Raw genomic sequence first — 24,368 nt, 5'->3', positions numbered from 1 at the left:
TGTGGGGGGAAAAAAGTATCTTTACAGATTTTATCATGTAAAAGGAGGTCATACTGGACAAGGGTGGACTGTAAATCCAATATGATCCATGTCCTAAGAAGAGGGAAGTTTTGACACAGACACACAGGATGGACATCCTGTGATGATGGAGGCAGAGATTGGAGAAGTGCATTGCAAGCTAAGGAATGCCAAGGATTGCCAGACCCTCCAAAAGCTGGAAGAGGAAAGAAAGAACACTCCCAGAGAGTCTTCAGAGAGAATATGGCTCTGTTGACACCCTGATTTCACGTGTCCAGCCTCCAAAACTGGGAAGGAATAAATTTCTATTTTTTAAGCCACTCACTTTGTGAAACATTGTTAAGGCATTCATAGGAAATGCATACAGGGAGTAGGGCATCTGACTGATGATTTTCAGAAACTATTCTGGCAGTGATGAGTAGGATGAAGTGAAGGGAGAAGAGTCTGAATCCAAAAAGACTAACTAAGAGGATATTATAGTCATTCAGCCTTGGAAAACAAGGAGGATATGGACCAGGCTGGTGATGGTGGAACAGAAACAAAGCCAAAGTCTAGAGATGTTGAGGAGGAGAACAGATGATACAAAGTGAGAAAGAGCCAGACACAAAGGTGATTCCAAAGCAGTTAAGAAGAAAGGGGAGCCCCTGGTGGCAATGAGGAGGATCCGGAGAACCAGGTAAGTTTGCTGTAAGAAGAAGAAATGGGGATGGCTAGTCTGGATTTAGATATATTGGCAGAAGTGTGACATTTCGCTGGTGCCTTGGGGGTAGCTGACAGTGAGACCTGAATATTTAGGTGTTGGCAACTAGAGAAAGAAATGTAGACATCATGAGCCTAAAAGTCACAGCTGCAACCTTTAGTGGACAAGTTTTTCAAGTTGCTTAAAAGCAGAAGGAGCCCCCAGGGCTAAGTACAGGAATAGGTGGGGGACACCTACAGCAGCTGGGGAAGAGAGAAGGGAAGCCTGAGATTTTCCTTTCCCCATCCTGAGGAGCATTTTTTTTGTCCTGTTAATGTTGAATGGTAACTCACCCAATTACCTCTTAGCAGCACTGATTTTTGAAATCCTAGAAATAAGAAGCAAAGATTCATGATCTATATTCATTAATACAGATCAGGTTAAATGTATAACTTGTGACTCAGCCATGAATTTTCTTTTTTATTTTTGATTTCAGAATTGGGAAGAATAACCCAGCATGCAAATCAGTGGGTCATATCTACCACTCTGCTTCCAAAGCTCTTAATTAGTAGTAAACTTGGGAGGTTAACCATACAAGGGGTCCTAAAACTACTTCTGTAGGACACTGTTTGATGAAAGCGGTTGAAACAACAGTTGTGCAGCCATCTGTATAAAAATCACACTGGAGCCACACCTCATACTGTACACCAGGATGAATTCAGGGGGATCAAAAGATATAAATGTAAAAAGGGAAATGATTAAGGTGCCAGATGAAAACATTCCTCTGTGAGTTGAAAATTTGTGTAAGGTGTTTGCCAGGTAGATGTGTGGAACTGTTGAAGTTCTAAATCATCTTCAAAGCCAGGAGTTCGGTGAACCCCTTGGCCAGGCAAAGGAGAGAATATTCAGGAGTAAATGATTAGCCAAGCCTACACCAAGTGAGCCAGACATTCCTCATTTAAATCAAAAGCTCCTGATTTCTTTTGTCTTGCCAATACAGGCACGTTTTGTATTTAATATAATTGTATTAGTTTCCCAGGGCTGTGATATGAAGTACAAACACTGGGTACTTTAAAACAATAGAAATGTATTATCTCTCAGCTCTGGAGGCCGGAAGTCTGAGATCAAGGTGTCAGCAGACCATGCTCTCTTAGAAGGCTCTAGAGAGGCCCCTTCTTTTTCTCTTCTGGCTTCTGGGGATGGCTGGCAATCTTTGGCATTCTTTGGCTTAGAGATGGATCTCTCCAATGCCCCTGCCATCTTCTCCCTGTGTGTCATCACACCATCCCCCTTCGTGTGTGTCTATCTCTGTGTCCAAAATCCCCTATTTCATAAGGGTTAAGCTCTGCCTTAATGACCTCATTTGAACTTGATTACCTCTACAAAGAACCTGTCCAAATAAGATCATGTTCTGAAGTATTAGGAGTTAGAATTTCAGCATATTTTGGGGGTGGCGAGGACACAATTCAACCCATCTCAACATACTTCAATGGTAATATGTCTATTTAGCACATATGTCATTACACAATCACTGACATTCTCCATGCCAAATTCCCCCGAAAGTGGCAGTGTCACAGGCCAACACTCCCCACAGGTTCCCCTGGGGACACCCAGCACCACACACCGTCCACTGCACTCAAAATAAACATGCAGATTCTGGGGGCCCGGCCCAGACTCCCTGAAACAGAGCTCTGAGGTGGGGCGGGATGAAGTCCAGATAGGGCATTCTTCTCAGACACTCTCAAGATAAAAGAATTCATGGCCTTCAGGCCAACAAGCATCCACAAGGCTTCGAAGTTTTGTGGGAAAGGAAAATCAAGTAAGTAGGGGCTTCCCTTGGGTTTCAGCCAGAGCCTACCGGGAGCAGCAAAAAGCCGAGCAGCGCTGACTGGGAGATGGAACACCCCGACACACCCTGCATTGCCAGCCCGGGGGACTGCCACCGCTGATGGGGGGTAATTACATCCCAGTCCCAAGGCTCTTCTCCTAAAACTGTGGCAAAATCTAAACTGCAAATCACACCCTTAAACATAGGCATCTGTCATGTCTTTGAAAGGCCCCCATGCTTTCTTGTCACATTCCCTTTCATCACCCTGCCACGCTTCATCACCATGCCACGCTGAATCAAGCTGGGTGGGACGCCACAAGGGCCTGGATGCAGGGTTCACTGGTCTGATTACAGGCTAGGAATCAGAGTACTGGGGAGGCTTGCCAAGGCCCTGAAATCTGCAGGAACCTCCCAGAATAGAATGGGTCTCTTGAAGATGCTCCCAATTCCCACATTGAGGTATCATGCCCTCTGTCTGCCCCCTTGTCCTTACCCATTCTAAGCTTTAAATTACACCCTCTAAGTGAAACGAACTTGCTGCAAGCCAACTGACGCCTGTTAAAAGTCCTCAGAACGCCAGTTCCACACATGCCTCTGGATATTGCTCTGCCCCTTACAAAAGAAAGATTGGAAATGAGCCTCACTACAGCAACTGCTAGAGGGGTCAGAGTGACAGGCTGATTCTGAAGAGAGGGAAAAAAAAAAAAGTAACACTAAAGCCTTGAAGATCACTTTTACTTTGTGGAAAAATTGAGTTCTAACAGGGCTCAGAGATGTCTTAAAAGCAGGAGTTTCAAAAGTCACCTTCCATTCATTCATTTATTCATTCATTCAACAAGCATTTCCTGCGCTTGGCTCATTACTAATTGGACTGAAGGGGAGGAGGATTAGAGTCAGGAAGCTAATTACTAGATTCCTGGGGAACAGGAGAGCGAAAGAAGCCTTGAGCCCTGTAATGGCTAAGACAAACCTGCACCCTCAAAGACAACACAGAAGCTCCTAAGGAACCTGAGTGTGGGCCTACGGGGAGGCGGGTCCAGCAAAAGGGGATCCCCTCTTCCTAGGGGCCAAAACTGGACAAGGAGGGAACCCCAAGTAAAATACTGGGAAGTCAGGGTTCGCAAGGGAGGGGACTCTTCTAGTGTTGAGTGGAGAGGGACTTGGGTAGATCAGGGAGAGAAGGAAGCACAAAACTCCCAGAGGAAAACAAAGACAATAAGCTCCTTGACATGAATCTCCAAAATACTTGTGTGGACTTGATACGAAAAGCAAAGGAAACGTAAGCAATGAGATGACATCAAACTAAACAGCTTCTGCACGGAAAAAAAAAACATTCTACAAAAAGAAAAGGAAACTCTAAAGTGGGAGAAACTATTTTCCAATCATGTTATCTCATAAGGGGTTAATATCCAAACCATATAAAGACCTCAGACAGCTCAATGGCAACAACAACAACAACAAAATCTGGGTTCTTAAAATTGGCAAAGAAACTGAACAGCTTCCCAAAGGAGATGCACAAATGGCCAACACATACATGAAAAGGTGCTCCAGAGCAGTAATCATCAGGGAAACACAAATCGAAACACAATGACGTATCACCTCACACCTGTTAGAATGGCTGTTACCACAAAGACAAGTGATATCAAGTGATGGAGAGGTTGTAGATAAAAAAAAACATTGGTACACTCTTGGTAGAAATGTACACTGGTGCAGCTACTATGCAAAACAGTATAGAGGTTCCTCAAAAACTAAAAATAGAATTACCATATTACCAAGAAATCCCACGGCTGGTTATCTGCCCAAAGGAAATGAAAACAGGATATCAAAGAGATATCTGCTCTCCCAGGTTCGTTGCAGCCTTATTCACAATATCCAAGACACGGAAACAACCTTAGCGTCCGTCGGTGAATAAGCAGATAAGGAAGATGTGATAAACATACGTGCCATGGAATATCAGCCATGAAAAAGGAGGAAATCCTGCCGTTTGCAACAACGCAGATGGGCCTTGATGGCATTACACGAAGTAACATGATCAAGACAAAGATAAATACTGCATGGTATCACTTGTATGTGAAATCTCTAAAAAAAGAGTCTCACTCACAGACACACAGTAGGCAAGTGGTTGTCAGGGTCTCAGGATGGGGCAAATAGGGGGAAATTGGTAAAACAGTACAAACTCTCAGCCGTAAGAGGAAAACAGGCTGAGAATCTAATGCACAAGATTGTGACTACAGTTGATAAGCCTGTATTATATCATTCAAACTTGCTGGGAGGGTAGAGCTTCAGCATTCTCACAAAAGAAAAAACAATTGTATGAGGTAGTAAATGGGTTAGTTAACTACATGGGAGAAATCATACACACACACACACACACACTTTAAATATCTTACAATTTTGTCAATTATACCCCAATACAGCTGATTTTTTTAAAATTAAGCTGCTTCACAATTTCTGTTATGTTATACATTCTGAGGATTAGCCACATGTCCAGTACATCGTAGAGCTAATTCTATATTCTTCTAGAATTGACTTTCTTGCTACTTTTTTACTACTATTTCCTATTCCTTCTTTTTAAAATCACTATTATTAGCCTCAAATTATTACCACATAAATGTAGTATTGTCTATATTAGATTTTCAGTGTGGGCTATTTTTTAAATGACAAGATGGTATCTTAAACATATAAAAGGTTTTCAAAGATGTGATTGTCAATTTTTCTGAAAAGCTTGACAATCATCTTCACATTTTTTCAGAAGACCTTTTTGTCTCATTTTCCATCCTTTTTGAATCAATGACTGTTTTTATTCCACTTGGTCAGACAAATAGGCTTTTGATTTACAACAGCTGTATTCTAATAGTACACACACACATATAAGATTTATTTTTTGACTTTATAATGCTTTTTTAAAAACCATCAAGTAACAAGATATAGTTTGGTTCAAGGATGTTGAAATCGTTCAGGCCTTTTGAGCGAAAATAATCAAGTTATAAAGTGGTTTTGCTACACACCTCACTACTATAAAGTTGTTTAGTTCTAGGTTTCACAATGAGAAGGCCATGCATGGTAACGATGTTTTCCTCCTTTTTACTCCTGTCTCCATTTTACACTTAAATTCAGAAGATTATTGCCATGAATTCTTCATCCTCTGGTAACATATTTGAACTTAATTCCAGTTTTTCCAAATACCCTTCAAATTCTTCTAATTATAAAAAGGTCATGATGGTAATCAACTGATAACTGTAAAAATGTATATATTTGAACTCAGCAGTGCTCTGAACGAATGCAGGTAAGACTTCATGAGAGAAAATATATGCTTATATTACAATAAAAATTAGCAACCAAAAGTGGGCTCTCAGGGATATAGCCATTATTATTTCTTAATTTTCCTCTTCTTCCAAAGTATGTAAAAAGGCAATAACAAGTATTAAGACAAAATCTATAGCCACATTACATTTCGATTCCAATATTTGCTTGTGACGGATCTGCTTCATGTGAATGCTATAGTGGGTAGGTGTCAGTCAAACTCTTATTTCCAAAGGTGGCTAGTAGCTTTTATTTGCCATTAGGACTGACTCTAGATACCTAAACTCTAGATACCTAAACACTTCAAAAGCCACATGTTAATATGTTAATATATGCAAATACATAAACTATTCTCTACGGCCAGATATACGTTCACTTGGCCTATAACAGATTGCTGAACTCTGAAATGCAAGTACAAAACTCCACATTCATTTAGTTTAATATAAAGCATCTCATGCTTCGAGGGTAATAGTTGATTTCATCAGTTAAAAAGACATCAAATGAGACAATCTCTCTAAACGTATTACTGATCGGATCTGTAAGCCCTGGAAAAAGATGGAACTTCCTCTTGCCTTGAGCTGCCTGTGTTAGCTCCTGGATGGATATGTTGGGACATGGAGGAGGTCATTTCCTAGTCCCATCTCCACAAAAACTGGAGTTCTCTCTAAACGAGAGGAGCGGTCAAGTTTACAGACGCGCCCGTTTGGAGAGAATCACCGAAGGACCCAGTGTCTCTTCAGCCACCGTGTCTTTCTATGAGCTCCTCCCAGCACTAGGAGGAAAGCACAATTTGTCTATTGTTTTGCTTTTCTCCTAAAATATTAAGAGTAGAGATTTAAGTAAATAACTGGCATTCAGTAAGGAAACCTATTATTATTTCTTTAGTCTGCAAAGGTCTGAAAAGATTTTAAGGTAAATTGCTTAGTAATGGTTGAGGTTTTTTGAACAAAAGTCCTCAATATTAAAAAAAAAAAAGTACAGCTCATCAATCATTTAATGTTAAAAATTTTCACACTGTAAACGTGTAATATTACCTACATTTATTATGTAATACCCACCCCAGACTTTTTTGGTGACTAGGATGGGTTAAAAATAATGGCAGGTTTGCCCTGGCTGGCGTAGCTCAGTGGATTGAGCGCGGGCTGGGAACCAAAGTGTCCCAGGTTCGATTCCCAGCCAGGGTACATTCCTGGGTTGCAGGGCCAGAACCCCCAGCAACTGCACATTGATGTTTCTCTCTCTCATTCTCTCTCTCTCTCTCTGTCTCTCCCCCTCCCTTCCCTCTCTAAAAATAAATAAATAAAATCTTTAAAAAAAATAATGGCAGGTTAAAGTCTTGAATCTTCTAGATTTTTGTTTTAACACACTATTTCCTAACTTCCAGGAGAATTACAGTGTCCTGACCCTAAAAAAATCACGCATCTGATATAACTTTGAGACCAACTGGACACTGAGTCATCGTTTTCCATTATTCGTCTCTCCTATGACATCACAACCAGTTCCTAAATAGTTACTGACTCTCGGAAACAAAAGCCAAGCTTCGTGCCCTTACCTGGCACCCTCTTTGCCCAGTTGATCATGTGAACCAGCTCCCTGTCCGCGAGGTTGGTCAGCAAGCCCATCATGGAAGCCTCGCTGAAGGGTCTGGTAGGGTCGTACTCGGAATAGATTAGGGGGGGCTCAGCCTCCATCAAGGCACTGACCATCTGCTCGGCTGTCAAGGATAAGGCAGGGCTGCTCTTCTTCACGTGCTTGATCAAGGAAGGGTTTGGCCAAATGCTGGCAGCTCTCGTGTCTCCTGAGGACCCGGCTTCGTGCCTGCTCTCCCCGTCCTCTCTCTGCCGCTTGTGTTTCAATAGTCTCCCTCCTCTTCGGTCTTTCCGAATCCCTGAGAACACAGAAGCGAGAACAGTTCATTCCTTTTCTCATGTATACTTTCACACTGAAACCATCTTCAGTGCCAATAACCCTTTATTCTATTTAAAGAAATACCTTGAGGCACAAATATGCTGGTGTTTGACAACCAGCTGTCCGGGGAAATTTTTGTCAAGATTTCAATGTGTAGCATTCACCAGTTTCCATTGCCTAAATGGCATTGTCCTACCACAGCAAATCTGAAACTACCTGTCAGACGTCAAGCAGCTTACAAAACTCCTGAAAATTGAACAATAGGCTTTTGTGAGCCAGTGCAAGCTGACTCTGACAAACCATGTGTCTGTTTAGGAGATGCTACAAAAAGGACAGGATTATGATTAGTTATCCTGGTAATAAAGCTCAGCATCAAATATCACTCCTGCTATAAATATTACTTAATAATAAATTAATGCTACACTGAGCTGATTCTTTTTTTTTAAGATTTTATTTTTTATTTTTAGAGAGGGAAGGGAGGGAGAGAGAGAGAGAGACATCAATGTGCAGTTGCTGGGCTTCATGGCCTGCAACCCAGGCATGTGCCCTGACTGGGAATCGAACCTGCGACACTTTGGTTCACAGCCCATGCTCAATCCACTGAGCTACACCAGCCAGGCCGAGCTGATTCTTTAGAAAGATTACTAAAACGGACAAACCTATACCAAGATTCACTAAGGAAAAAAGAAAAAAAGCTCAGGCAAGATCAGAAGTGGAAGAGAAGGTACCACAGACACCACAGAAATAAAAAGGCTCATGCAAGAATACTGAAAAAGACTATCTGCCACCACATTCAATAACCTAGAAACAATGGACGGTTTTCTAGGTATATGTAACCTTCCTAGACTGAATCATGAAGAACTGGAAAGTCTAAATCAACGAATCAATAGGGAGGACATTGAAACATCCAAAAACCTCCCCGAAAGTAAACATCCAGGATGAGATGGTTTCACCAGTGAATTCTGCCAAACATTCAAAGAAGACTTAATACCTAACCTTCTCAAATTCTTCCAAAAAATTAAAGAGGCAATACTCTGTAACACATTAGATGAAGCCAACATAACTCTGATACCGAAACCTGGCAAAGATAACACACATACGCACACACAACTACAGGCCAATATCTCTAATGAATACAAATGTAAAAATTCTAAACAAAATACCAGCAAATCAAATACAAGAACACATTAAAAAAATAATACATCACGATCAAGTCGGGTTCATCCCGGGAGTATAAAGACATATGCAACATACGCAAATTGATCAATGTGATACACCGCCTAAACAAAATAAAGGATAAAAATCAAATTATTATACCAATAGATGTAGAAAAAAACATTTGACAAGATACAACATCCATTTATAATTAATAATTAAAACATTAGCCCTGGCTGGTGTAGCTCAGTGGATTGAGCGCGGGCTGCGAACCAAAGCATCGCAGGTTCGATTCCCAGTTAGGGCACATGCCTGGGTTGCAGGCCATGGCCCCCAGCAACCACACATTGATGTTTCTCTCTGTCTCTCTTTCTCCCTCCCTTCCCTCTCTAAAAATAAATAAATAAATAAAATATTTTAAAAAAACACTCAACTAAATAGACATTGAAGGAAAGTACCTCAACATAAGAAAGGCCATACATGACAAGCCTTTAGCTTACACCCACACCCTAGCATCGGGAACAGCCAAGAGTGTCCGCTCTCACCACTGTTATTCTATACAGCACTGGAGGTCTAGCCACGGCAATCAGCAGGAGAAAGAAATGAAGGACACTGGAGTTGGGAATGGAGAAGTAAAACTGCCGCTTTTGCAGAAGACATGATTCTTTATATAGAAAACTATGCTATGCTAAATGAAATAAGCCAAGCAGTGAAAGACAAATACCACATGACCTCACGGATAGGTGGAGCCTAATCAACTAAACACACAAGCAAACAAAACAGAACCAGAGACATTGAAATAAAGAGCAAACTGACAGTAACCAGAGAGGAAGGGAGAGGGGGATAACAGGGGAAAGCAGGGGAAGGTCATTAAGGAACATGAATAAAGGACCCAGGGACAGAGGGGTAGGACTGAGTGTGGGAGGTGGGGGTGGGTGGGGCAGGGGAGAGTGGTAGGGGGGAAATGGGGACAACTATAGTTGAACAACAATAAAAAAATGAACTCATTTTACCCAAAGCAATATAGATAAACTGCACAAACAAAATGAGGAGCAAAAGTAGCCAAGTACAACAGAGTACACGCTCTATGCTTCCGTACAAATGACGTTTGAGAACTAGCAAAATTGACCTGGCATAATGGAACTCTGTAAGTGCTGGAAATGTTTTATATCTTGATTCGTGTGGTGGTTACATAGGTGTTTACACAGGTAGGAATTCATTGAGCTCTACACTAAAGACTTGTGCATTTTGTTGTACGTAAAATTGTATCTCAATATAAAATTAAATGAAAAGAAATATAAAAAAAGTAAAATCATAAAGACTCAAAAAAACTATTAGAAACAATAAATAAATACAGGAAAGTTTCAGGGTACAAAATAAAGAACAAAAATCCATTGTATTCCTATATACTAACAATGAAATTTCAGAAAAATTTTAAAAACATTCCTTTTGCAATTGTAACAAAAAGAATAAAACACCTAGTGTTCTGGCTGGAGTGGCTCAGTAGATGGAGTGCTGGCCTGCAAGCCAAAGGGTCACTGGTTCAATCCCCAGTCAGGGCACATGTCTGAGCTGTGGGCCAGGTCCCCAGTAGGGGCTTGTAAGAGGCAACCACACACAGGAGTCTCCCTCCCTCTTTTTCTCCCTCCTTTTCCCTCTCTCTAAAGAGAAATAGGTAATAAAGAAATGAAGAAGCAAACTTTTTAAAAAAGAATAAAATACCTAGAAATAAACTTAACAAAGGATGTGAAAGACCTACACACTGAAATAATATAAGATATTATTAAGAGATTGAAGAATACACACACACGAAAAAATGGAAAGATATTTCATGTTCATGGATTGAAAGAATCAGTGTAGTTAAAATGGCCATATTACCCAAAGCAATATACAGATTCAATGCAATTCCCCATCAAAATCCCAATGGCATGACACTTTTTAAGGAAGAAAACAAGAAAATGATCAGATTTGTATGGAATCACAAAAGACCCCAAGTAGCCAAAGCAATCTTGAGAAGAAAAAAGAACAAAGCCAGAGGTATCACACTCCCGGACTTCAAATTAAATTACAATGACATTTTTTAAAAGGGTGGGAAGACCACAGAGTGGGAAGAATTGGGACAACTGTAATAGCATTTACAATTAAAAAAAAAAAAAAGCATTTAGGAAACATCCTTTCCATTAAGTAGACCTCTTAAAGAAGACACTAAAGAGGCATGACTTACCAAAATGTATCCTATAGCCTCTGGCCCCCAGAGGTGCTCTGTGAATCTGTTATTGTTCCTGAGCTACATTTTATCACCTTAGGAATGGACCCAAGAGCCTCAGGTGGTTCCCTTGGTTCTAACATTTTCACAAATGTGTTTCTCTTTTCCTACTATAAAAGTTGTTCAATAGTTTAAAATAATGTTCCCCAAAGATGTACCTGGCTATTGTTCTCACTAACTAAACTATGGAGGTGCGGGGAGAGAACCTTATCTCTTTTGCAGTGAAACTTGGAGGCTTCTGCTCAGCATCTTAACCTTGGAAAAGGCCGTGCTGTAGTGCTGAAATGTATCAATAGAAACTGATATCTTTAAAAGGGTAATTAAAAAGAGTAATGGAGGGGGTGGGGATGGGTGCAACTGTAATCGAACAACAATAAAAAATAAAAATAAATAAAAACTTGAAAAATTAACACAAGCATCTATATTTTGTAAATGTTAATCTGTTCAAAATATGTTAGTAGACAACAGTTCTTAAATTTATATTAAAGAAGTCACCATTTGGGTAAAAAGCGATACAATTACTTTGAATATTAAAGTTATGAGAAGCAAATACTCTCTTTCACCTGTTCTCTCATTTCATAACAAATGGATAACTTGTTGGGAACCGCCCTGCCTGGTATCAGAAACTGTAACCCCCACCAAGGCTAAGGCTGAGGGAACGCCCTTGGAACCGTAAGCCAGCAAGGAGACAAAAGCTTACCTCCCTGGCAGGAGTGCTGCTTCTGCTGCTTCATTCATAACTGAACCCCAAAGCTTGGTCGGTTAGCCAAAGACGGGTAAGATTCCCCAAGGGGGGAACGACCTAAGGCAGGCACGATCACGTGGAAGGCCCCCAAGAAAGGACTTGGGGGGCTGCAGCAAAAGGGGGTGATGGACCCTCGTTCCTCGGCTTTGACATAGCCTGAGTCCTCACTGTCTGTGAGAAAATCTCCGTATCTCTCGGTTGCCTTAGTTCCCTTGCTCCACCTAAGCCTGAAACAATGACAGGGTGGTGCCACCCTGTGCTGAAAAGGGCAGGTTCCCGGGTGATCAGGCCTAAGAAAGAACATGTAAATTCCTGTGAAACCTTCTTTGTTTAGAATGCTCTCAGTTGAATGATAAGCGTCCAAGGAAGAAGTAAGTTTGTTCTTTAAAGTTTTACAGCTCTTTGACCCAGACTCAAAATAGGCCCTCAGACTCCCTTGTTATCTATTGTTTGATCCTTACATCCTAGCATTGAGTAATGAGCTTTTACCTGAATTCTTATGCAAATGAAACCAATAAAAAGCCTCTCCGGAGGGGGAATGAGGCACGCTCCCCAGCTCCCCACGTGAGGAGTGGCCCTTCTGTTCTTATTCCCCCACGGACTTGGTTGTCTCTGTGAATGTCTTTAGCATATTTCGACAAACATCGCAGCCGAGATGGATACTGCAGGCCGGTATCCTTCACATAACTAATGGCAGAACTTTGTTCAATTTTGTCCTAATTTGTCAAGAAATGTGGACACATGTGTGGCATTTTTATACATAACTTTTATTTTTATGCATCTATAGTAGATATATTAGAGGACACTTTGAAAACATAAAGAACCCACAGACCCTTCCTGTTTGTACAGAATTAAAATAAGCATTTCTCAGTGGTAAAGATTATTATCGCTGATCTGCACTGAACACTCACCACGTGCTTTCCACACTTTCTGTGTACTTTACAGGTCAGCGCTTTACCCCCACACCAGCCCTCGCAATAATCTTGTCTGGTAAATATTGGCGACTGCTACCCCGAGAGGCTGACCAACTTGTCCCAGATCATTCTCTATTAAGTATGATTTGAGAGGCTAGCTCTAAAAGGAAGATTTCTTTCAGTTAACAGAGTTTTAAAACTGTATCCATTATCAACAAAGTTGACAGATTTAAGGATACTCAGAAGTGAAACCGATCAGACGAGAAGAGCAGTTGTATCCGACTGGTCACATTGCCCTTAGTCGGGCATTCCAACCATTTCACTGCTAAACGTACTAGTGAGATTATATCTGAGTTAAAAAAAGATGATGTTCACCCTCTCCTCTCAGCTCATCAGCACACACCTAGAGTATCATACTCATTGCTGAAGGCTACATATATAAGCAAAGCAAGTCTCTTCAGGTTAGAGTAACCAGGATGGTGAGGAGAGATGAAATTGGGTCACATGGAAAATGTGTAACTAGGAGAGGTTAGCGTAAGGAAAAGAAGGTTTAGAAAAAACATGAGTGCCACCCTCCAGTGGGGTGTCCCGTACAAGATGGTGTTATAGCCTTAATGTTTGCATTCCCCCAAAATGCACTTGTTGAAATCTAATCGCCAAAGTGGCCGTATTTGGAAATGGGGCTTTGGGCAGCTAATTCCTGAATGGAATTAGTGACCTCATAAAAAGAGGCTAGAGAGCTAGCAAGCCCCCTCTAGCATATAAAAAGATAAGAAAACAACTGTTTTCCTATCAAGACCACATCAAGACTGAAGGGATTCAATCATCTGGTGAGCATTTGCGCTGTGCAACTTTCACTACACCTTCGTCCACACATTGTATGACTCTACGATCATCTGTTTGGAATGTAAGACCAGATAGAAGCCTTAGGATGAAAAACGGGAAAAAAAGATCAAAGCCGAGAATTCCTTTAGGTCTACTTGTCTTAGGAAATTGAGAGGTCAGAATCTTGAGAGGGTGAATTCTGGTTGACATTAACCTACTTTGGGTTGGGACTGGGGTAAAAATAATGGATTACTCTTCAGTATAAATACTAGCCAGTGTATTACTCAAATGCTGTTTATTCCCTTACTATACAACTTTACAAAGGGGTTGAGACTGTGAACAGATTGTACAGGAAAGCTGCAGCAGCAAATAAAATCTCTTCATACCAAATAAAGGTATGTTATGATGGTGGGAAGGTAAAAGCAAGTGATTTGACTAAAGAAGAACTGGTCAAAGGTGGTATTGTTCTCACTAAGATGAAATCAGGGCTTACCTGATTTCAGGGCTAACTCCACACAAGCATTTTATTTTTAAAAATAAAGCTTATGCTTTATATTATAAATGTAACTTGACTTCATTTTGAAAGATTTCAAAGATAAAAACAAGTAGATAGAAAGTTAATGAAACAAGACAAAATGTAGTATTACCACCCACTGTAAAAGGTCCCAGCGGTCATGCTATAGACAATCGGATTTCCAGAAAAAGAATTTTAGACTCAATTCAGGCACTAGTAGTGAGAGTGACCAAGTTTGTTTATCAAAGTATTTGTTCACTGAGTAAAAATTGTTCAGTGCTTAAAATGTGCAAAATATGCAGTGATACACAGAGATCATGTTACCCTCCAACAGGTTTTCAGGTTGAAGGAAGAAACACAGTTAAAAAGTATTCAGCATTCAAAGAAAGAAGAAAGAAAGAAAGAAAGAAAGAAAGAAAGAAAGAAAGAAAGAAAGAAAGAAAGAAAGGAAGGAAGGAAGGAAGGAAGGAAGGAAGGAAGGAAGGAAGGAAGGAAGGAAGGAAGGAAGGAAGGAAGGAAGGAAGGAAGGAAGGAAGAAATGCTTATAACACAATAGAAGGGTTGAGTAATACAAGGAAGAGGAAACCAAAAAACTTCTCTAAGAGACAAAGTTACATTTGAGCCAAATCATGAAATTTCCTTTCTCGGAGAAACTCAGAATTCAAGTGCTCAGACAGTTTAGGTGCAGTACCACTCCTTAGAGCAGTGAGCCAAACCACCACCTCTCCGTGAGTCTCACAAAGGTGTGATTCAGATTGTTGAACACAACACAAAAAATGACCACAGGTTTGGGGTGTAGAACAACAAAATACAACTAGAGAGACTGAAGAGAGAGTTGAAGGTTTGTAAAATCACCAAATAGTCAAATAGGGAAAGGTGGATTCAATTAGCATGAACAAATTTTTTCTGTAATTTAACCCCAAAAGTACTACATTTTTCAAATGCCAAAGTCCCTACAAAGTGTACAAACAGAACAAAAGTAGAAAATGATACACATAATGTGGCCAACTGCATGTCATAGGATCCTGGGGACGGCTTAGAGAGGAAGGCATCCTTTTCTATCTGTCAAGAGTGATTGACACATTACCGGTGCATACCAGCGTCATTACCAGTTACAATATTGCACAAATACTTTATAGTAGTTCAAAACAAATCACAGTGTAATTGAGTAGAAGAAGGTAAAAAATGATCCAACTTCTTCTACTTTAGCTTAGGTTAAATGAGAATCGCCAGTCAGAACCAATGACCACAGGCTGTGTCTGTAGTTGTATAAAGAGATGGGACATGAAAGTGGCATGCATCCTGAAAATCCAAAAATCAAACTAAAAACTCATCCTCTGCTCCCTACCAAGACATTTTACAGTATTATTTGTAGAGCAGGAATACAAATGGACAGGTATTTTACTTAAGCTCACTTCCCTTTACCTAACTTTTTTTAATTACCAGTGGGGAAAAAAAACAAAAGATCAAACTAGGAATTCATAGAGCAAAGAGGAAAAAAATAGTTGAAATGATGTACATATTTCAACAGGTAGCCTCTTGATAGTCAAAATATTTATTTGTAGCAAATGGCTTTGAGGGGGTATAATGCCATATAAACAAGATGTATTGTTAGTACACGAAAATGCCATTTTTCTGGAACAGTGAAGCAAAATCTCGAGCAGCACAGCACAGCTGTCATGTGACGTACACACTAGTGCACACACTATCAGCTCTCAAGGCATGTCACTGATGACAGTACCGGCATCAAAGCAAATTTCTTTTCACCCTTCTTTTTAAAATTTAATCTGTATTGCATTTTTTCCCACTACCATTTAGTCCCCCTCTCCCCTGCAATCACCACACTGTTGTCCATGTCCATGAGTCCTTTTTCCTTTTTGCTCCATCCCTCAACTCCCTAACCTTCCCCCCTCACCAAATAGCTGTCAGTGGCTCTCCGTCTACGAATCGGTCTCTGTTTTGCGTGTTAGTTCAGTTTGTTCATTTGATTCCACATATGAGTGAAATCATATGGTATTTCTCTTTCTGTGACTGGCTTATTTCACTTAGTATAATGTTCTCCAGGACCATCCATACTGTTGCAAACGGTAAAACTTATGTTCTTTTTTTTTACAGCCAAGTAGCATTCCATTGTGTAGATGCCCCACAGTTGTTTTATCCACTCGTCTATTGATGGACACTTGGGCTGCTTCCATATCTTGGCAATGGTAAATAACACTGCAATGAACATAGGGAGGCTTATCTTCTTTCAAATTAGTGTTTGGGGTCCTTTGGATACATTCCCAGAAGTGGGATCGCTGGGTCAAAAGGCAGATCCTTTTTTAATTTGTTGAGGTATCTCCACACTGCTTTCCAGAGTGACCGCACCAGTCTGCATCCCCACCAACGGTGCACAGGCGTTCCTCCTTCTCGCATCTTTGCCAGCACTTGACATTGTGGGTTTGTGAGGGCCATGCTGACACGTGTGAGATGGCATCCCACTGTGGTTTTAATTTGCGCTTCTCTGATGACTAGTGACATTGAGCATCTTTTCATGTATCTATTGGCCATCTGTATGACCTCTTTGGAGAGGCCCTTTGACCAATTTGTAATTTGGTTGCTTGCTTTTTTAAGAGTTTTAAGCTTACAACAATTCAAGGATTACCTGCTGGTTTCATATGAGAGACTGAAAAAACTACCTTTCATCCAACAAGTCCAACATTCTGAGAAATGACACCAGTTTTAATTGCATCCCCTTGGGTTAAGGGTTCTCTAACATCCTTGTCGCCCTGTGGCAGGGGTTTGGAGAGGCTGCATACAGAACCTCCATTTAGGAGCACTCCATGTGAACTTACGTGATTCTAATGCACTAGGGAGTGCTAGCTGAAGAGGATTTTATTAAACTAATAAGCAGGCAATTGGACTGAGAATGAAACGGAGAGAGAGGGTGCACAAGGCGCGCTCTAGGTAAGACAGGCAGGAGAATCTCTTCCCAATCCGTTTGGAATTTGGGAGGAATTGGCTGCAAAACAGGACAGGGACTGAGTGCTGGCAAGGAGAAAGAAGCTGAAGACATGTAACTGCTGAAACAATTATATTCTGACCATTAAATAGAAAGATCTGCCCTAATGTGTCAAAACAGATGTTTCGAAATACAACTTCTAATTATTTTAGAGTTCGTTTATCATTCCTTTTTTTTTCCATTCTTTAAATTCTTTGCCTTGGCCTTTGTGTCTCAGGAAAAAATAATACACTATCTGAATATTCATTACCATTGGATTATTTACTTCTAGTGCATTCTGCTTCTTAAACTTTCTCTTTCCTGAAATAATGTTTTTTTTTATTCTTCATATTTTGTCCCTCTACAAAAAGCTAGTATAACTTCAGTATTTTTCCAGTTCCCTAAGACTACTTGAATGTATTGTTAAATGTTTTAAATATTTGCATAATAACCTTCATTTTGTTTCTCAGTAATCTCACACTATTCATGAGATATTAAAAAGGCAGACAAAGTGATATACTAAAATCTCTTTAATTCAACATGTTGAAGAAAACAGAAGTGTTGAATTAATTAGGAATTAAATAAAGATAAGAACTAATAAACTTTCTTCAAGGAAATTCCCCAGTGTCCGTTCTAATGTTTTCTCTTCAAACACTACAAATGAATCCTATAAGGTAGGAACTATTGTAGTCTCCCATTTAAAAGAGGAAAGAAGTTTAGGATAACTGTCAAGCCCAAGGTTACACCAAGGGCAGCAAAGAAGTTTGACCTTAGGTGAAATATGCCATTATAGATTATTATTAACATTATCATAGCCTGTAAGTGTACTAGGCCCAGGAACTATAAATTATCCAGTTCATTTTACTTAATTAATGCTCTTTCCCTTCTTTCTCTGTCACAACCAACACACCACATCCCAGGATTCCCTCGCACACCCTTCTTCATCCCTTCCTTTCTACCTCACCACCACAATCCTAGTTCCGACCCTTACCCCTTCCTGCCAGCAACCTTGCAACTGCTCCAAACTTGTCTCCTTGCTTGCCTTTGATCTCCCTCCCAATCCAATGAACTGATCATTGACTCACCTCCATTGTACACCCACTTTATCCAGTATTGTCTTCCCAGATCCCTCAAAGACTTCCTTAGCCCACAGCAGGAGTTGTTTAACAGTGCTCTGCAGACACTTGGTGTCCTAGTGAGGTATCAGAAGTTGGGAGGTTGGGGCTAGGTTTTTACATATATATGTTTGTGTTGGGATTGGGAAATAACTTATTTATTGAAGAGTTTACTAGTTTTGTGTTAAATTAAAAAAAAAAAAACACTGGTCTCCTGAATAAAATTAAACACTACATTAAAACTCATGAATTTCTACAAATAATCCCAAGGTAGTTTTCAAACCTATCTTTACAAATCCCCTGCACAAACCTTTATTTTTCATAAAACAAGGCTGGACCTGTATCACTTTTTTAAATACATTCTAACATTCCTACCTTGTGCTATTTCTCTCTCTCTCATGTCAGCCTCCACAGCTCAAGTAAAATCTCATTTTATCCAGAGTCAAGTCTTGGCCCCCACCCTAGTCTACTGGTTCTACCTCCCCCATTTCTGTAGCTTTTCCTTCCTGTAGACTTCATTGGACAACCATCATGGGTTGCCTTCCATGTTTAATTACACCTGAGTTCCCCTCCCGGAGCTACAATATGGAACTTCCTTCCAGGCAGAAAGCTGGAGTGATTGTAGGGCTCACCTCATTTATTTTCTTTTTCTCGAGAAACTTAACAAAATCTGTGGGATGCAGGGGAAGCAGTACTTGGAAGAAAATGTATAACATTAAATGCATGCATCACATAAGAAGAAAACTAAATCAATAACCTAAGCTTCCACTAGTTAGAAAATCAGAGAAAAGATCAAACTAAGCCTAAAGCAAGCAGAAAAAAATAATAAATATTAGAACAGAAATTAATAAAATTAAAAAAGAACACAATAAAAAGATCAATGAAACGAAAACTGGTTCTTTGAGAAGATCTAATAAACTCGATAAACTCCTAGTCAGGATAATTAAAAGAGGAGGGGAGACAAATTACCAATATCGTTTTTTGAAAGAGTCACTATTACTGGCCAATTTCCAGTGATAAGCCACAGACCAGACTAGAAGAAAATATCTAAAAAATACATATTGAATAAAAGATTTTCTACCCAAAAATCTTGAAAATGTTTATTTGCAAAGATACATAGATCTTCATGTTCATTGTGGCACTGTTCACAGTGACCAAGATATGGAAACAAGCAAAGGGTCCTTCAAAAGATGTTTGGATAAAGAATATGTGGCACATATATACTATCAAATACTATTCAGTCATGAGAAAAGAGGAAATACTGCCATTTGTGCAACATGGATGAACCTTGAGAATATTATGCTAAACAAAAACATCAGTCAGAAAAAGCTAAGAACCATGTGATTTCAATCATACGTGGCATATAAAACTGAAACTCTAAGACATAGACAACAGTTTGGTGGTTACCAGCGGGAAGGGTTATGGGGGGTGGGGGGAGTAAAGGGTAGAGAAAACCAAATATGTGGTGACAGAAGATGACTTGACTTTGTGTGGTGGGTACACAATGCAGTACACAGATCATGCATCATAGAAGCCTGCACTCGAAACCTATATAACCTAATTAGCTAAAAATCAGACACCCTGCTAATTTTAATAAAAAATAAATAAAAGATTTGTAATCAAAATACATAAAGAACTTTTGAAACTCAACAGAAAGAACCAAAAACTGATTTTAAAATGCATAAAAGATTCTAAACAGACACCTCACCAGAAAAATATATACAGTTGTTTCAAAAAAAAGTATGAAAGGATGCTCAGGGTCACTTGTCACTCAAGAATCAAACATTAAAACAGTGATGCAGTATCACTACGTGACTATTAAAATGGCTAAAATCCAAGCACTGACAACACGAAGCGCAGACAAGAATGTGGAGCTGAAGGATTTCTCATTCATTCTCGTGGGAACGCAAAATGATACAGCTACTTTGGAAGACAGGTTGGCACTTTCTTATGAAGTAAGCACAGCCTTACCACATCATCCACAGCTTGTACTCCAAATGTTTACCCAACTGATGTCAGAATGTGTGTGCACACAAAATCCTGCATGCAAATGTTTATTCATAACGTCCATACAATGGAAACAACCAAGTGGTCCTTCGTAGGTGAATAGATGAAAACATCCGGTCCATCCATACAATTGAATACTATTCAGCCATAAAAAGAAATAAGCTATCAGAATGAAAATGTGTGGCTGAAACTTAAATGTTTATGTTGCTAAGTGAAAGTAGCCAGTCTGAAAAACTACAAACCATCGGATTCCAATCATGTGACATTCTAGAAAAGGTAAAACCATAGGAATGCTAAACAAATCAGAGGTTTCCGGGGGCTCAAGGCAGGAGGGAGAGGTTGAATGGGGAAATTAGAGGATATTTTATAGGATGGAGACACCCTAGGGTCCTCTGGGGGATTAACCGTTGTGAATTAATTGTCCTTGATGAGTCTACTTGGGTACAGATGAGCTTGATTCCTCCTGGGGGTGCAAAGGGCATATTTTCCCTCCCCCTCCCCCACAATACAACTCCAGTTGTATTTTGAAGGCCCACCATCATGCCCAGTCATGTTATCCAAGCCTAGCCTGGGCTCTCTGTCATCCCGGGCCCCAGAACTGGGTTCCTGTTTGCTGTGACAGTCAGGAGTCAGCAATGATGGGAGAGAGCAGGGGCCGCAGTACAAGGGAAGCAAACCTAATCAATATGCCACCAGCCCTGCCTGGCCCTGTCTGTCCCATCGCAGAGCATGTGCCCACAAATTCACCACACCCCGAGCCTCCACCCGCCCTGGTGAGCTGGACTTGCCTGACCAAAAGTCACTTGAAAAACACAAACTGCAGAAAAACAGAATGATTCCCCTCTGTAATTAGCATATGTTTTATAATCAGGAAAATAAGCATATACGTTATTGTTTTTACAATAAATTCTTCTGCAAAGCAAGTGCATAGAGAGTATTAATCTCTCTTCACCAAATCATATTGGAAAATTATAATTTAGTTTGATGACATTTGTCTCAAATTTAATTTACAAGGGGATTGCATTGTTCCTGTTCTGACTTGTTATTCTACTGTTTTAAAAAATGTCCCTTGTGGTCGGGTCAACACAGTGTGCTGAAACTTTTCTCCATCTGACCTCAATCTTTCCCTCAATCAACAGCATTTGGGTGTGGCCATTCACTCCTAGAAAGACTGGGGAGAAACCAAGCCTGGCTCAGATTGCCAGCCGTCTGAATGAAGAGCCCATAATGGGTCAGTCTGGTTCCAGCCAAGATGGAGGCGTAGGTAGAAACCCTGCACTTCCTCGCAGGACCAAAAGGAAGATAACAGCCTATCTAAAAACAACAACCCGAAGTGCCAGAAAATCAGACTGCATGGAACTCCGACAACCATGGAATTAAAGAAAAAATCAACCAGAACAACCAGACTGGTAAAGCGATGGTGGAAGAGAAACCAAGGCGAGGCCAAGGACTGTGTGGGCCAGGCTGGCTTCTGCATGGTGGCAGCCTGTGCGGGAGGGGCTGACTTAAGGAGAAAATGAGACTCAGAGCGGGCTGTGGACTACCGTGGTTGCTGCGGTCGGAGAAACTCCCAGTCTCACACGAGTTCATTGAAAAGTGTGCTTGAGGTGAGCAGGTGAGCTGCACTGTTCCCTCTCTAGCCCTTCCCCCACAGGCAGCACCACAGCCCAGCAAAGAGGTTTGATCTGCTGGGTGAATACTTAAGCCCACCCCCGCCCCCTTACAACTTATCAAGGGGCCCTGAGCAAAGAAATATGGCCCAAATGAAAGAACAGTGCAAACCCTCAGAAAGAGAGCTAAGTGAGGAGGATATGGTCAACCTATCTGATGGCAAATTTAAAATCCTGGTAATCAAAACACTCACCGAACTGATTGAGCTTGGTTGAAAAGTTAAAGAACAAATGAAAGATGCTCAAAATGAAATAAAGCAAAATATTCAGGGAACCAACAGTGACAGGAAGGAAACCAGGATTCAAAGCAATGATTTGGATAAATAAATAAATAAACAAACAAACAAACATCCAACCAGAACAGAATGAAGAAACAAGAATCAAAAAAAATGAAGAGAGGCTGAGGAATCTCTGGGACAACCTGAAACATTCCAATATCTGAATTATAGGGGTGCCAGAAGGAGAAGAACAAGAGCAAGAAATCAAAAACTTACTTGAACAGTTAATGAAGGAAAATTTCCCCAAACTGGTGAAGGAAATAGACTTTCAGGAATTCCAGAGAGTGTCAAAGAAGTTGGACCCAAAGAGGAACACACCAAGGCACATCATCATTAAGTTACCCAAGATTAAAGACAAAGAGACAATCTTTAAAGCAACAAGAGAAAAGGAGACAGTTACTTACAAAGGAGTGCCCGTAAGGCTATCAGCTAATTTCTCAAAAGAAACCTTGCAGGCAGAAGGGCAACCTTTGCTGGCAAGAAGCATTTGAAATCATGAAAGGCAAGGACCTACATCCAAGATTACTCTACCCAGCAAAGCTTTCATTTAGAATGGAAAGGCAGATAAAGTGCTTCCCAGATAAGGTCAAGTTAAAGGAGTTCATCATCACCAAGCCATCATTATATGAAATGTTAAAGGGACTTATCTAAGAAAAGGAAGATCAAAACTATGAATAGTAAAATGACAGCAAACTCACAACTATCAACAAATGAACCTAAAAGAAAAGAAAAACATCGAAAACAAAAACTAAGCAAACAACTAGAACAGGAACAGAATCAGAGAAATGGACATCACATGGAAGGTTTTCAGTGGGGAGGAGGAGGGGAGGAATGGGGGGCAAAACGGGGGAAGGAATAGGGGGAAAATAGGGAAGTAGCTGCATAATTGGTAGGCATTAAATAGACAGGGAGAGGTCAAAATGATATAGGAAACAGAGAATTCAAAAAACTTATATGTACAATCCATGGATATGAACTAAGGTGGGGGGATGCTGGAGGGTTGGGGGGTTCAGGGTGGAGGGTGGATAAAGGGGGAAATGGGGAAAACTGTAATAGCATAATTAATAAAAAATAAATTTTTAAAAAATGAGGAGAGACTGAGGAACCTCTAGGATAACTTTAAACATTCCAGTATCCAAATAATAGGGGTGCCAGAAGGAGGAGAGCAGCAAGAAATTGAAAACTTATTTGAAAAAATAATGAAGGAAAATTTCCCCAATCTGGCTAAGGAAATAGACTTCCAGGAAGTCCAGGAATCCCAGAGAGTCCTAAAGAAATTGGACCCAAAGAGGAACACACCAAAGCACATCATCATGAAGTTACCCAAGATTAAAGATAAGGAGAGAATCTTAAAAGCAGCAAGAGGAAAGAAGAAAGTTACCTACAAAGGAGTGCCCATAAGGCTATCAGCTGATTTCTCAAAAGAGACCTTGCAGGCAAGAAAGAGCTGGCAAGAAGTATTTGAAGTCATGAAAGGCAAGGACCCACATCCAAGATTACTCTCTCCAGCAAAGCTCTCATTTAGAATGGAAGGGCAGATAAAGTGCTTCCTAGAAAAGGCCAACTTAAAGGAGTTCATCATCACCAAGCCCTTATTATATGAAATGCTAAAGGGACTTTTCTAAGAAATTGAAGAAGATCAAAAACTATGAACAGTAAAATAACAACAGACTCACAACTATTCACAACTGAACCTAAAAAAAAAAACTAAGCAAACAACTAGAACAGGAACAGAATCAGAGAAATGGTTATCACATGGAGGGTTTTCAGTGGGGAAGGGGAGGGGAAAAATGGGGGGGGGAAGTACAGGGAATAAGAAGCATAATTGGTAGGCATAACATAGACGGGGGGAGTTTAAGAATGGTACAGGAAACAGACAATTCACAGAACTTACGTGTACAGCCCATGGACATGAACTAAGCGGGGAGAATGCTGGAGGGTTGGGGGGTGCAGGGCAGGGAGGGGATAAGGGGGATGGACTGGGAAAACCCTAATAGCATAATCAATAAAATATACTTTAAAAAAATTGTTAATGTCCCTTGTGGAAACTGAAGCAACCAAAGAGGCATCCCTCGTGTAAGAATGCAGTGTTTGGGGATTTTCCCAGAAGTCTAGGCAGGGAGTGCCACCAAGGGGAAGCCAACCACAGATTACCACACCTTT

At 40.4% G+C, this 24,368-nt stretch overlaps 1 protein-coding gene and 1 long non-coding RNA gene across 5 annotated transcripts in view; one reads left to right on the top strand and one right to left on the bottom strand.

The window, feature by feature from the left end:
• Positions 1 to 24,368, bottom strand: part of ESR1 (estrogen receptor 1) — a 365,725-nt gene that overhangs the window by 124,328 nt on the left and 217,029 nt on the right. For all 4 annotated transcript variants that reach the window (XM_036024903.1, XM_028509943.2, XM_036024904.1 and 1 more), the window contains exon 5: positions 7,381 to 7,716. In XM_036024903.1, coding sequence (XP_035880796.1) covers positions 7,381 to 7,716 — 336 coding nt within the window. The remainder of the gene's footprint in view (positions 1 to 7,380; positions 7,717 to 24,368) is intronic.
• LOC118500373 lies at positions 6,803 to 7,187 on the top strand. Its single transcript, XR_004902941.1, has 2 exons — positions 6,803 to 6,930; positions 7,156 to 7,187. It is a non-coding gene; the product is annotated as an uncharacterized LOC118500373 (long non-coding RNA).

This window comes from Phyllostomus discolor, chromosome 4 (assembly GCF_004126475.2).
Source record: "Phyllostomus discolor isolate MPI-MPIP mPhyDis1 chromosome 4, mPhyDis1.pri.v3, whole genome shotgun sequence".
NCBI lineage: Eukaryota > Metazoa > Chordata > Mammalia > Chiroptera > Phyllostomidae > Phyllostomus > Phyllostomus discolor.
The sequence above is the reverse complement of the archived record's forward strand: the minus strand, read 5'-3'. Positions and strand labels throughout refer to the sequence as shown.